General features: G+C 47.5%; 1 protein-coding gene across 1 annotated transcript in view; it reads right to left on the reverse strand.

Moving 5' to 3' along the window:
* Window positions 1-1,750: 1,750 nt before the first annotated feature.
* The window catches only part of LOC120692935 (ethylene-responsive transcription factor ERN1-like), a 36,788-nt gene continuing 24,095 nt past the window's right edge, over window positions 1,751-14,443 (reverse strand). Inside the window, exon 2 of the mRNA XM_039976320.1 lies at window positions 1,751-4,217. Within this exon, the coding sequence (XP_039832254.1) occupies window positions 1,963-3,162 (1,200 nt within the window). The 5' untranslated portion in view covers window positions 3,163-4,217 and the 3' untranslated portion in view covers window positions 1,751-1,962. The remainder of the gene's footprint in view (window positions 4,218-14,443) is intronic.

Genomic DNA, 14,443 nt, shown 5'->3' on the forward strand with positions numbered 1-14,443 from the left:
CTTACTTAACCTCTCGCGCAGTCTTGCTCAAAAAAAAAAAAAAACCCTCTCGTGCAGTCGTGTGCTAGCTCACTAGTAACTACTTCAGCTAAGCGACCACTATCAGTACCATCATTAGTACTTAGTACATTCTGCCACGATCGCCTCCACAAGAACAAGAAAGAGAATTTCCAAGCCTTCCACGCTCTCCAGTCTCTAGGTCTACTGTATGCTTGCCTACTAGTGTTTCTTGTTGAATTTGCTTCATTCGATGCTAGAGCCAAACAAAAATGGAAGGCAGTACCTCCGATGCTAGAGGAAGAACGTAACACAGATTTGCAGAAGAGCAGAACATCATAATTGTATAGAGGCGACAATCATATACATATTTCTTAGCAGGCAGGTGACCATATAAGCATTTTTATCTTTTTCCAGAACTAGCAGCAATGCACGATACGACACGTACGTTAAAAAAAATAGAAAAACGCTGCCGGTCTTGGTCTTGTAGAGCCGAGAAGGCCGCCGCACAGCCGCGCCAGCACCGTCCCGCCGATCGGGGAAGGCCGCTGCACCGAGCACTGCCATCCGCGGCGTATCCTATCCACACATCTTAATTATTTTCTTATTTCATTAGCACTATCGCTGAATCTTTAAACATGTGTAGATATAATTTCAACATTCTGATAAACAACATCTCCTTCCTAACTAACAAAATAAAACTTCTATCACAACAAATATTGCAACATGGGCAGGAGGCAGACCTTGGTGTTGAATGCAACTTCGTGTTGCTTTTGTGGCATCAATGCTTGCCACAACTTTAGCCCCCTTCCGATCAGCAGTGATGTCCTCTCTTGGAAAAAGAAATCAGATGGTAGCAGCTTCTTGGCGCGACAGTGGCAAGAATGGGTGAATGATTAATCTAGTGATATATGGCTTTATAGATGCGGTGATTGAAAGGCAAGGAGATATTATGCCTTTGGAAAGATTCTGCGGAAATTAGGGCTATTCAAATGAACCCCTTGATTGATTGATATGATATCTTGATTATTTAGTATGGAAAGAATTTATACTTAATTTTTGCCTCTCCATTTATACTATTCTATTTTCTAGTTGTGCATAAGGAAAGAAATATGTGAGAATCAATTTTCTCCCATAATTGCACACACTTTTATTTTCCTTTCATAAAACAATGATGTCAATTATCATCCTTCTAAAATTCCATAAAACAATAATATCAATTATTATCCTTCCAAAATAAATATCGACAAGAATTATGGGCGAATAATGATCACGGCCGCGTGTATCAGGGAGCGCGAGATGGAAAGGACAGAAGGAAAAATAAAAGTGAATGTGGGTACATGCGGGTGGGTAGAGGAGGCCATGGTGACAAAAAAAAATTCATTTTTGGTGGAATCATTTTCCTTCTCTCCGTTTTTTTGGTCCACCATGTCCTGTCAATCACCTGGCCTTACATGTAGGCCTTCAAAAGGTGTTTTGTGAGGTGAGTGGGTGAGTTAATCTTAGTGACAAATATTCTTAATTCTTTCATTCTTTATAATATAGATAGATAGATATAGATTCTGATGCAGTACAACATGTGACCTCAAGTTCTGCGTAGTAAAAGTTATCTCGCCTACTAATTCCCAGTATTCTGATACTACGAATTTCTTAATTAGCAAGAACCACAAGGGGGATTTATATATAGTTTAATATAGATGTTGATTTATTAGAATTTTATTTGTATTGAGCCAAACATTTTTGTAATCATAAATGGTAATTAATTAAGCCATATGCTTTCATTAAATTAGGTTCTTATCAATTCTTCTGTAAGCAAAAACATGTCACTTCCCAGTAGATTATATCGAAGTAATAAGCCAAACTATGACCCGAGGAATAGGGCTCCTGATGTATACCCAATAGATTCTAGTGCAACTAACTATGGTAATAAAGAAAACTTATCGTTCCTATCTATAACAACCAAATTTAGCAAATAGGAGGGAGATCGAGGGAGCTCCACAGAAGCATGTCGCTCTCGGCAGCTTTCGCGTCCTGCGGAGAGCTTGCTGCTTCCGGCGACGAGCTCGCCGCTTCCGACGAGGTGCTGTTGCTGCAGCTCGAGCTCTCCTCATGGCCAACGGCGGCGCCGTTGCCTCCCTCGTCGTCTACCACTTCTTGCTCCTCCTGCTGCTTCCTGCACGCGCCCCTCAGGCCGGAGAGCGCCAGCAGCTCGTGCCTCCCGGCACCAGCGTGGCCGCCGCCGTCGCCGAGATGCAAGCGGAGGCACTCCGACACCCCGCTGAGCGCGTAGAGCGACGCGGAAATCTTCCTCTCGTACTTCATCCTCTTCATCACCTCGTTGATCGGCCCCGTTGGCTCCACCTCCGCCGTGCCACCGAGCTCGTCCGCCACCACCATCTCGAACGGCGAGTAGAGCCCCGCGTCGTCGACCTCCCTGGCCGGCGACGGCTGCTTGTCCATGAATCCGAAGTCCAAGGGCGCCTCATCGTCCTCCTCCACGCCCACCTCCCCGTCGCCTTCGTCCTCCGCTTCCTGAGAGCAGTTGGACACCACCTCGTGCTTCACTACCTGAAGCTCGTCGCAGGCGCCGCCGTCGTAGCTGAGAAAGTCGTCGACTTGGAAGCTGTACTCGTCTTGGCCGCCGTACCCTTGTTGAGCTTGCCGGTGTTGCACCGGCGCCTCTTGTTGTGCGTGTGTAACGGCGCCGGCACTGATGCTGCGTGCTTTCTTGAGGCGGAGGAGGAGAAGGTTGGTGACCTTGGAGGGCAGCGCGGACGGCGGCGGTTGTTGCAGCGTGAAGGCGGCGTCGCCGGCAGCCCGGGGCCAGAAGTTGGTGCGGGTGTTGGAGCCGCGGAGGAGGCAGGCGGCCTCGTCGTAGGCGCGCGCGGCCTCCTCGGCCGTGTCGAAGGTGCCGAGCCACACCCGGATCTTCTGGATGGTGTCCTTGATCTCGGCCACCCACCGCCCCGACGGCCGCTGCCGCACGCCGACGAACCGCTTCCGCCCCCGCTGCGCCGCCGCCACCGCGCCCACCGCCTCCGCCCACGACTCCCTCGACCTCGCTGCCGGCGCAAAACTGTTCGACGCGGCGTGGCTTTGGCCGCCGCCGCAGGAGATCATCAGGTCGTCGGCCAAGCCGGGAGCCGCCTTGCGCTTGAGCGCCATGGTTTACCTCTAGCTTGCTGGAGGCACGGTGAAGGTGAAACACTTCTGCTGCCAGGTATGAGGTGGGTGAACAGAGTATAAATAAGGGTGTGGAGCAAAGCTTGGAGGAAAAAACAATGGAGGATGAAATGGCTTCAGTTGCTTGCGCAAACAGTGAACGCGTTGCTCCTGAATCTTGACGGGTAGTGCCTTGGGCTCTTGGGAGCTTTACAAATGGAAGCTGCTGAGGAAGAGGCTGCAAATTCTTAGACCCGACCAGACTTGAAACCTGATGTGTAAATTTTGGGCCAGATAAAGCCTGGAATTGCAGAATTTTGTTGTTCAATAATCGTCATAACCCGGAAGCCTGGAAGTTCAACAATCAACATACATTAGGGTCTGACAGGACTTCTTGAGCTTGACCAAGTAGTCCGGGTTAGACAGAAAGTAGGGATGGGCCTATAGACAGACTGGACAAAAGCTTTGAAGGACAACAGGTGTGCAGAGAAAATGAAAAACAGACACCAGTTCCTTGAGGGAAGCCACTGCTCTGCTCATATGGTTGTGTATTTTTCATGTGAACAATGCAAGCAGCCTAGCATCTATTTTCTAGAAACAAATTTTACACATGGTGCTCTCCTGTTGTACAAGACATGGTTTACATTTCCACACTATGCATTCTCTTCAAATTAAAGTGGTCCTAGAATCTCTCTTACCTTCTCTAACTAAATTACTCTTAAACTGCAACTTCATTCTCTGAAGCACAAGGCGTTATATATACCGTGAAATCCAGACAAATTCAGTAATTGAAAATGGTGAAATTGAATCATGTCCACAATTTTCAAAACAGTGTTTCTCTTTTCTTCACGAGAGTCCCATAGAACTACAGTCACATCAGTTAAAACTAAACTTTTTAGTACACAGGCATATAGTTTCACGCATATTAACTTTAAATATCAGTTAGCCACGACTAATAGCCACATCCTTTTCAGGATTTTCAACTGAAAGTGACCTTTAGTCTAGTGTTTAGTTAGCGTCTCGTGCAGGGTACATGCATCTGTTTGTTTTTGTCCAACCTGAAAGAGACATACAAGAAAGATTAGGACACTATGTTTCGTCATCTAATCACAAGAAACTCTATATTATTCTACATATCATATATCAAATCAACACTCAATCAAACGACCTACTAAGCTCTGTACAAGGGGCATTAAAACTGAGTGAGATTTGAGAAAAATTCAGGCAATATGCAAATATCATGTTGTTATGAAGTTAACAAAACATACTACTACCCAAATCAATTTAGAAATATCCTAGCTAGCTAAGTTTTTGTAGGCTAGTTATCTTATGATTAATACAATCAAGAAGGTTTGGTGAATTACTTCCATTATCCTGATTATTATTTATTTCAGCCCCTTCTCCTGGACCTTTATTTGGGGTTCAATTGCCACTTTGCACCGTTTAAATTCGATATATGCTAGTCTATTATTGAGCACAACAGGGAGATAGTGTGGCTGGTGTTCCACAATAGCATAACGTGATATATGGCATGATGCCAGATCAGCACAGATTGCAAGTACCATGCCATGTCACTATTGTTTCGTGATATATGAGACATCAATAATTTCCAACGTGGGAATTTCATAAGAGATTTGGAGACATTTAATGGAAGAGCATATTTAATTCCCCAACTAACTTCAACATCTTCATGTGTCCCAAGTAACGCTAAGAAAATGCATTTCAGATTTGATTGAAGTAGAAAAGAAGATATATATTCCATTGCCATAATTCAAATGATTAGCTACAATTAAGTCTTATGTGAACAACAAAACAACAGTTAAAATAACTTTGAAATTAAAAGTTCTATTGGTTTATTTGAACGTACGATTACTTCCTAACTTATTGATTAATTTATTAGCATAGTGTGATTGGCAGACAAGAGTGGGGGAAAAGCAAAGAGAAAGGGACCCTGGCGTCTCTGTCAAACTTTGAAGCTTTGACAAGGTCCGTAATACGTCCAAATTTCATCTTTTGGTTGCTACTTGATGTCTTATTATTTCCAAAACTTTTAGGTGAAGCCAAACTTAATTGTTTATCAGGTATTTTGTGGGCTTGAATTGGTCAAGTAACCTAACTTGATGCAAGTTGCTCCATTGAATAATTACAATCCACTTGGGTTCCTACGTCGAAGGACTCTGCAAGGAAATTTACTTCTCACACTGGAGCAGCCATACATCAATGTGCCAGGCGCCCAGGCCCCGGACTTAATATAATCTACGTATACATATCATTTTTGAGCTACCCTGCATACTTATAGGCTGGGCTAGTCGGTCTTAATCAACTTTTAGCGTGAGTTGTAAAACCAAGTTCTGTTTGAAAACATGTTCAAATCAACAAAAACCTTCTGTTTGAAAAATAGATGAATCTGCATATACAGCTCCTGAGCTCCAGGAACCAAGAGCCATAACTTCTCATATATAAAAATCTGCTTATTATTCTATATTGCAACACAAATTTCTCGGAAAGAAAATCTGCTTATTCTACATTGCAATACAAAACTATTTTATTTGTATAGAAATTTGGAGCATAGGTTTTAGAAACCAAATATCAACATCATATTTAAATTTATTTAATTCTATATTTAAATTAATCCAGCTATTATATAAGATGAATAAATCTAAACCCATTCCAGGCTTCACATTTTACATAGTGTCGGTGTCCTGACCCGGGGGTCCGGATCCCAACTAGTAAATGCCGCGTGTTTCCTCGTCCCAGATGATGATGCAAGAGGCAACACAGTAACACACGGGTTTATCCTGGTTCCGGCCACGGGGCCGTACGTCCAGCCAAGAGGTGTGCGAGGGCACTGTATTATCTTGCACCCGGAGTGCTTGTAGTAGGGGGTACAAGCAAGGCGAGAGAGGGAGAGAGGCTCCCAAGTCTCTGCTAGAAGAGGAGTCGGTTGAGGCGAATGCTCAGTGGTGCTGAGAGTGTGGTAATGAACACGAGTGTAGGAGACCGTGGTCGCTGATGTTCAGAAAAGTCAGAACAACGTTAGTACCACGTCCGGACAACATCCCCCTTTAAGGAAGCCCGCCTCCTCCTTTTATAGTCACAAGGAGGGGCGGTGTACATGAGTAGGGGAACGTTGAAGTCGTCGTCCTCCCCCCGAATCGCGGGGGTGCAGTGGTCGAACACTGTAGGAAGTACACTGTGGGGCATGGCGTCGGGCATGGCGGTCGTCCTGGATATCGTCCTTGGTCTCGCAGAGATTGTGCCGGCGTCCTGCCAGCCCCAGTAGGCGGCGTGGTCGTCATTGTAGGGTGTACTGTCTTCCAGACGTGGCGTGATGGCGTTCCGTGGGCCCCATAGGCCAAGGTCTTACATGCTCCAGTGGTGGCGGGGCACGCGGCGGTCCCGGACCCTCCTGGATAATGTGCTGGTGCGCGCACTAAGGGGGTCCGAGGGTTGCGTGGAGGTCCCGAACCTCCTCGAGGGGGGACGTCCGGGACTTCCGGCCGCGTGTACTGTGCACCCCTTTTGGAGGGCCACATGGCATCGCCGGACCCTTTCCTAGGCAGGAGGTGGGCCCGGGGCCATACGTGTGATGAGGTGGAATCCGGACGGCCGGAGTTGGCAGAATAGTGACGGGAGCAGTGCCAGGCGCGCTTCGTCCCGCGTCGCAGGTCCCACAGTGCGCCACAGTGCTCGGGATGGCGGAGCAGTGACCGGAGTTGGCGGATGGGAATCCGGTCACAACCGCTGTGGGGGATGGCGGCCTGACACCGTCTGTCTCGAGCACTGCGGGGGAGTGGTTGGCATTCAATGCCTCCGTACGACGGGCGGTTGAGCGGCGGAGCCATTTGTCCCTTATGCCAAGGGGTGGCCTCGAGCGAGGCGGAGACGAGCTACCTGCTCGAGGGAGGTTCGCTGCCCTCGAGCGAAGCGGAGATGGTTTGCCCGCTCGAGGGTAGATTCGCTACCCTCGAGCGAGGCGGAGACGAGTTACCCGCTCGGGGGTAGGTTCGCTACCCTCGAGCGAGGCGGAGATGCGGGGCGCAGTCGAGGGGTCTCGAAGGGAGCCCTCGAGCGAGGCGGAAACTGCCCCGTGGTCCGAGGGGAGCGTGGATGGAACGCACTGTGTCGGCGGGCCGCGTGTTGGGCTTCTTTGAGTCCTTTCCTTTCTTCCAGATCGGAAGGAGGCCGCGGGCCTTCGTGGGCCCAGTTGCTTTAACACATGTTTGCGTTCTTTGGAGTGGTCTTAGTACCCCGATTAGGGTGTCCCTAACCGTGGTACCCGACAGTAGCCCCCGAGGCTTTGGTCGAGTCGAGGGACTCGGCCAAAGGGTAATTCGGCACTTTCCTCTTTGATGTGACCGGTCGATGCCGCGCACCCGTCGGACGCGCCTGAGCGCCAACCCGGTGGATGTGACGATTCGCCGGTCGGGGTAGTGCGCCTGCGGGGAGAGAGCTTCGAGGCACGCGCCTTTTTGTTTGTTTGCTTCGGGGACAAGACGTGTCCGTGCACTGAGAGGGGCCAGGGCGATGATGGCGCCTGCTGCTCGGCAGCTGGCGCTTTCGTGTAACACCCGGTTTATGAAGGCAAACCGAATGCATCTCATATGTGCGCCAGGATCAGTTTACACACATATGATTAAACATAAAGTGAATATCACAACTAGTGCAAGCGTAAAGAGAGTATTAAAGACTTTATTACAAAACCGAATGTCTTAAACGAATAAATAAACGTCTATAGAGTAGCAGCGGAATCTTCTTCAGCACAGGCAGATGACTGGGAGACATACGCCTAGAAATCCTCGAAATCTTCTGGAAACTCCGGGCAGTTGTTATTACGGTCTGAGCAGCAAGTATGCAAGGGTGAGTACACTTATGGTTGGTACTCAACAAGTGGTAGGGAAACAACTATAATATATGCAAGGCTATTTCAAGGAATAGCTGACATGGTTTAACTGCACTCAGCAATTTTTGTTGATCATATTTTATTAGCAAGCATTAACTAGATATAAGTATATACCATTAAACCCACAAGATAAGCATATATGAAAAATATACAACATATCCATAAGTAAAACATCGATTTAGATCAACTTCAAGTTCAATTATCATGTGAGGGTCCAAGCCGCTCTTGACCGTGAGCACGGCTAACCGGTTAGTTTTACACTCTGCAGAGGTTGTACACTTTCACCACAATTCGCGTAAAAGCTCCGAAGAACTTTAAACCCAACCATGCAAGTGCGGGCCAAGCACCATATCACACTTCCTTAGGTATGACTGCATAGGGACGCTACGAGGCCTTTACAAAGATTTCCTAACCTATGACAACCCGCTAAGGTTTCAAGTCAAAGCGGTCATAACACTGTCCTAATGAGGTGGTACCTTGCCAAAGGACCATTAAACAATACCAATTGCCCCAAGAGGACCGAGCTATACCCCGTCGATGCATCCCCTCTTGCCCTTTCGGTAAGATTGTCACAAGCTAGAGTTTCTAATTAATCAGCCAAGACCAGAGCCATATGATATTGTGGTTGTACTATTTTCTTGGGTGGTTCTCCATGTTCCAATTAACACATATGATCTTGATTAACAACATTAAGCCATCATGAACATGAAGTAAACAAGTACAACATTTGTAAAATTATCCATCCATAACCAAGGTAAAGCGACTAGCATAGCTACCCCAACATGAAATTAAACCCAAGTTGATCAAGGAATAAGGTATACAATACTAGGCATGTCCTTAACTCGGTTCCCCTCAAATTATAGACTCATGCATGAACATAAAAGTAAATGTGATAGATTTAGTGATTTCATGGGTCAAAAGTATGATCAAGGGTCCACTTGCCTTCCTCAAACTGCTGCTGGTCCGGTCCTCCGAAGCCTTGATCTTGCTGCTGCTCCTCGAACGGCTGATCGTCTATCGCACCAAACACGCACATGCAAGCAAACAAGTATAAACAATAAGAAACAGTACACCAAACAATGTAAACAGTACAAAACGAGGTTACTAAACTATACTACTCGTTGCAACGATTGCGTGAGCGTAAAGATCATCGAAAACGGATCTAAAACGAGAAAGTTATGGCTAAAACAAGATCTAAGGGCTAGAACGCAAATAAACCTTATACTCAGGGGCTAACTCATGAAAACAGGGACTGTTTCGTAAATATTTCTCACTGCAGTGGACGGCGGGTTCTAATATGGGAAAACACAGGGGTTTCTTTGCAAAAACGACATGGTTGACCGGGATGGACTTGGTTGACTTCGATGAGATCTATTAAGGACCCTTGGATCGAGATCGGACGGCCTGAGTGATTTGGGGCGAGCGGCGGCGGCGTTAAACGGCCGGCGGCGGACTGAGACGGCGATGCGCGGCGGCGGTCCGCCGGACTTGGCTGGATCGGCAGTCCGGGGCTCGATTTCGAGCGCGGATGGCACTGGGAGCATGCGCGCGGCACGGTAAAACGATCTAGGTTAGCTGCACTAGCTGAGGCGGGCGGAGCAGAGCTTGCTACGGCGCATGGCGGAGCGGCGGCGGCGCTTGCTCCGGCGAGCTAATGCGCGCACGAACAAGCAAGATAGAGGGAGAAAAGGGATCAAAGAGCATCACCACCTTGACGCGATACTCCTGGAAGGCTCGAAAGCGGCGAGGGCGCGACGGAACGGCGGCGCAGCGCTGGATCGAGCTCCGGCGGAACTTCAAAGGCGGCGGCGCGGCTTGGGTTTGCGGAGGCGGCGGGTTCGGTTCGATGGGGGTTCAGGGGTCGCGGGGGTGTTGCTTTTATAGCCCGGGGCTGGGCCTGGGCGTGCGGGCCACGCCAGAGCGGCGCGCTCCACCCGGACTCGGGGAGAGTCCGAGTCCTCCCCGAGGTCGGGGATGACGAACGGGTCCCACGCGTCGGTGAGAGAGGGGAAAGGAAAAAGGGAGTGATGGGCTGGGCCGAGGGGAAAGGGAAACGGGCCGGCGGCGGTGGTTTCTGGGCCGCGGGAATTGAAAAAGAGAAAAGGTGAGGGATGGGCTGAAAGAGAGATTGAGGAAGAATTTTTTTCTATTTTCCAAAACGATGCAAACACTTTCAATTTAAATTCAACTCAAAGATTTGAATTTAAGTTGAACAACAAGCAAATAAAAATGCAAACCAGCATGAGGTGCACACACCTATTTTCCTTATATTTATTTTATGGCTAATTAATTTATTTAAGCTTGCGATAAATGCTCTAAATTCAAGAAGGCAATAAGTAAAACCTTATCGAACCTACAGAAAACCTAATTTAATTTATTTAGGTTCCTAATTTGAAAATACGGGTGTTACAAACCTACCCCCCTTAAAAGGAATCTCGTCCTCGATATTCGGCTGGGCTAGCAAAGAGCTGGGGGAATTCTGCCTGTAACTCATCTTCTCTTTCCCAAGTAGCCTCATCCTCTGCATGATGACTCCACTGAACCTTACATATCCGTATCCTCTTACTCCGAGTAATCCTCTCTAACATGTCCAGAATTTTGACCGGATACTCAGTATAAGTCAGATCATCTTGCACATTCAGTTCCTCCAGTGGCAATTTCTCATCTGGCACCCTCAAACACTTTCTCAACTGAGATATATGGAACACATTGTGCACATCGGATAATCGGGCCGGTAGTTCTAGCTCATAAGCTACTTCACCCCTCCGGGCCAAGATCTTGAATGGTCCGATGTAACGAGGTGACAACTTCCCCTTAACTTTGAATCTGCGCAAACCTCTGATAGGTGACACTTTGAGATACGCAAAATCTCCTTCTTCAAAGATCAACTCTCTACGTCCCTTGTCTGCATAGCTCTTCTGCCTCGACTGTGCCACTTTCAGATTCTCCCTGACAATCTGTACTTGTCGTTCGGCCTCTTTGATGATCTCTGGGCCGAACAACTGGCTTTCTCCTGTAACACTCCAATATAATGGAGTCCTGCACTTCCTTCCATATAATGCCTCAAAAGGTGCCATCTTCAAGCTAGCCTGGTAACTGTTGTTGTATGAAAACTCTGCATACGGCAAGCTCTTATCCCAACTGCCTCCGTGCTTTAGAGCACAAGCTCTAAGCATATCCTCTAACACCTGATTGGTCCTTTCTGTCTGCCCATCCGTCTGCGGGTGGTAAGCTGAGCTGAAGTTCAACTTCGTATCCATTGACTCATGTAACTTCTGCCAAAATCGAGACGTGAACTGAGTACCTCTATCGGACACAATCTTCTTAGGTACCCCATGTAAGCAGACAATCCTGGATATGTATAGTTCTGCCAGTTTGGCTCCCGAGTAAGTAGTCTTCACTGGAATGAAGTGAGCCACCTTTGTCAACCTATCCACAATAACCCATATGGAGTCATAGCCATCCTTTGTACGTGGTAACCCCACTATAAAATCCATACCAATTTCTTCCCATTTCCATTCTGGTATTTTCAATGGTTGCAACAAACCGGCTGGTCTCTGATGTTCTGCATTGACTCTCTGACACACATCACATATGGCCACGTGAGCTGCAACGTCACGCTTCATACCATACCACCAATATCTTTCCTTCAAGTCCTGGTACATCTTGGTGCTGCCTGGGTGAATCGAGTAGGCGGAATCATGGGCTTCCTTTAGAATCTTTTCTCGCAGATGATCCACCTCTGGCACACATATCCTCTTTCTGAACCACACGGTTCCATGTTCATCCTCAGTAAAATCAGGTGCCTTGCCTTTTTCTATCAGCTCCTTGATCTCCTTGACCTTATCATCCTCAAGCTGACCCCTCCGTATCTCTTGCTCAAGAGTCGGCTCGACTTCTATAGTGATTCCCTCAGTGTGACCAACAAAACCAAGATTGAGTTTCTCAAACTCCCAACACAATTCTTGAGGCATCTGCCTAACTCTCATTGCATTTACATGGCTCTTGCGGCTCAAAGCATCTGCAACCACATTAGCTTTCCCTGGATGGTAGTGTATCTCCAGGTCATAATCCTTTATGAGCTCTAACCATCTTCTCTGTCTCAGGTTGAGATCATTCTGAGTGAAGATGTACTTCAGACTCTTGTGATCAGTATATATCTGACATCTATGTCCCAACAAATAGTGTCTCCATATCTTCAAGGCATGTACCACGGCTGCTAATTCCAAGTCGTGAGTGGGGTAGTTCTGCTCATGCTTCCTCAACTGACGAGACGCATAAGCAATCACATGTCCCTCTTGCATCAGCACACAACCTAATCCTTGCCGGGATGCGTCACAATATATATCAAAACTCTTGTGGATATCCGGCATAGCCAACACTGGTGCTGTGGTCAATCGTCTCCTCAATTCCTCAAAGCTGGCTTGGCACTCATCTGACCATACAAACTCTTTTCCTTTCTCCAGTAGTGAAGTAAGGGGTTTCACTATCTTGGAGAAACCTTCTATAAATCTTCTGTAGTAGCCTGCGAGTCCTAAGAAACTCCGGATTTCTGACACTGTCTGAGGTGGTTCCCACTTCAACACATCTCTGACCTTGCTGGGATCAACTGCAATTCCTCCATCTGTGATAACATGACCAAGAAACGAAACCTCTTTCAACCAGAATTCACATTTGCTGAGCTTGGCGTACAACTGATGCTCCCTGAGCTTCTGCAAAACAAGCCTCAAGTGCTCCTCATGTTCTTCCTCATTCTTGGAGTACACCAAAATATCATCGATGAACACCACTACAAACTTGTCGAGATACTCCATAAACACATTATTCATCAAATACATAAAGTAAGCTGGTGCATTGGTCAACCCGAATGACATGACCGTATATTCATACAACCCATATCTGGTAGTGAATGCGGTCTTGGGAATATCCGACGGTCGTATCCTCAACTGGTGATACCCTGACCTCAGATCGATCTTGGAGAATACCTTGGCTCCTCTCAGCTGATCAAACAAATCTTCTATACGGGGCAACAGATACTTGTTCTTGATAGTAACTTCATTTAGTGACCTGTAGTCCACACACATCCTCTGTGTACCATCCTTCTTGTCCACAAAGATCACTGGGGCTCCCCAAGGTGACGAACTAGCTCGAATAAATTTCTTATCTAACAATTCCTTTAATTGTTTCTTAAGTTCTTCTAGTTCACCAGCGGACATTCTATATGGTCTCTTAGCAATAGGTGCAGTGCCAGGTAAAAGATCTATAATGAACTCAATGTCACGTTCAGGTGGCATACCTGGCAAGTCATCGGGGAAAACATCTGAGTACTCGCATGCTATCCTGATGTCCTCTATCATAGCAGCCTTCATCCGATTCACCGTACAATCTGCTGATGTTGGAGGGGTTGCGGCAAACTCAAACCTCTCACCTTCTGGGCTAGTGAGGAGCACTGATCTCTTGGCACACTGAATCACTGCGTCAACCTTGCTCAACCATCCCATTCCAAGAATGATATCGATTCCTCTAGTATCCAATACTACAAAGTTGGCACGGAATTCTCTACCCAAGATCTGGAATCCGACACCAAGACACTGGTACATGGCCTTCATATTTCCCCCGGGTGAACTAACTAGCATGTGTTTTGACATAGAATGTACGGGAATACCATATTTTGCTACGAACTGAGCAGAAATGAAAGAATGCGATGCTCCCGAATCAAATAAAACCGTTGCAGGGGCAGAGTTGACTAAGAACATACCGTATACAACTTCCTGGGCCTCCTGAGCGGTCTCCGTAGCAACATGGTTCACCCTCCCTTGAACATAATTCTGCTGTCCTCGGTTACCCTGGGGAGTCTGGTTGTTGTTCCTCAGCTGCTGTGGCTGTTGTTGTTGAGGGGTCTGTCTCTGCCCACTGTTACTGGACTGGCCTGGCGTACCTTGGTTATTCCTGTTGGGACAAGCGTGAGCAAAGTGCCCAAGCTGACCGCACTTGAAGCAAGCATTGCCTCCAGAAGGTGCGGGGTTGTTGTTTCTCACAGGGGTACCGGCTGGAGTGTTCTGACGATTCTGCTGGGGAGTGGCGCGTTGAGCTGACTGCTGACTCTGCTGGTACTGCTGAGCTGGGCGCTGGTACTGATACTGATTCTGCCCAAAGTTGACATTTTGTCCTCCTGTGCGGTATTGGTTACCTTGCGGGGGTCCAAAGCGCGGGCGCGAATTGCTAGACTGGCCTTGTGACTCGAACTTCCGCTTCTGCTCGCCCATCTCCTTGCGAGCATTCTCCACGGCGATGGCATTATCCACCAGTTTCTGAAAGCTATCAAACCTGTGCACCAACAACTGATATCTGATGGGTGCAAGCAACCCTAGCCTGAAGTAG

The sequence above is a fragment of the Panicum virgatum genome, chromosome 9N (genome assembly GCF_016808335.1).
Source record: "Panicum virgatum strain AP13 chromosome 9N, P.virgatum_v5, whole genome shotgun sequence".
Taxonomy (NCBI): Eukaryota; Viridiplantae; Streptophyta; class Magnoliopsida; order Poales; family Poaceae; genus Panicum; species Panicum virgatum.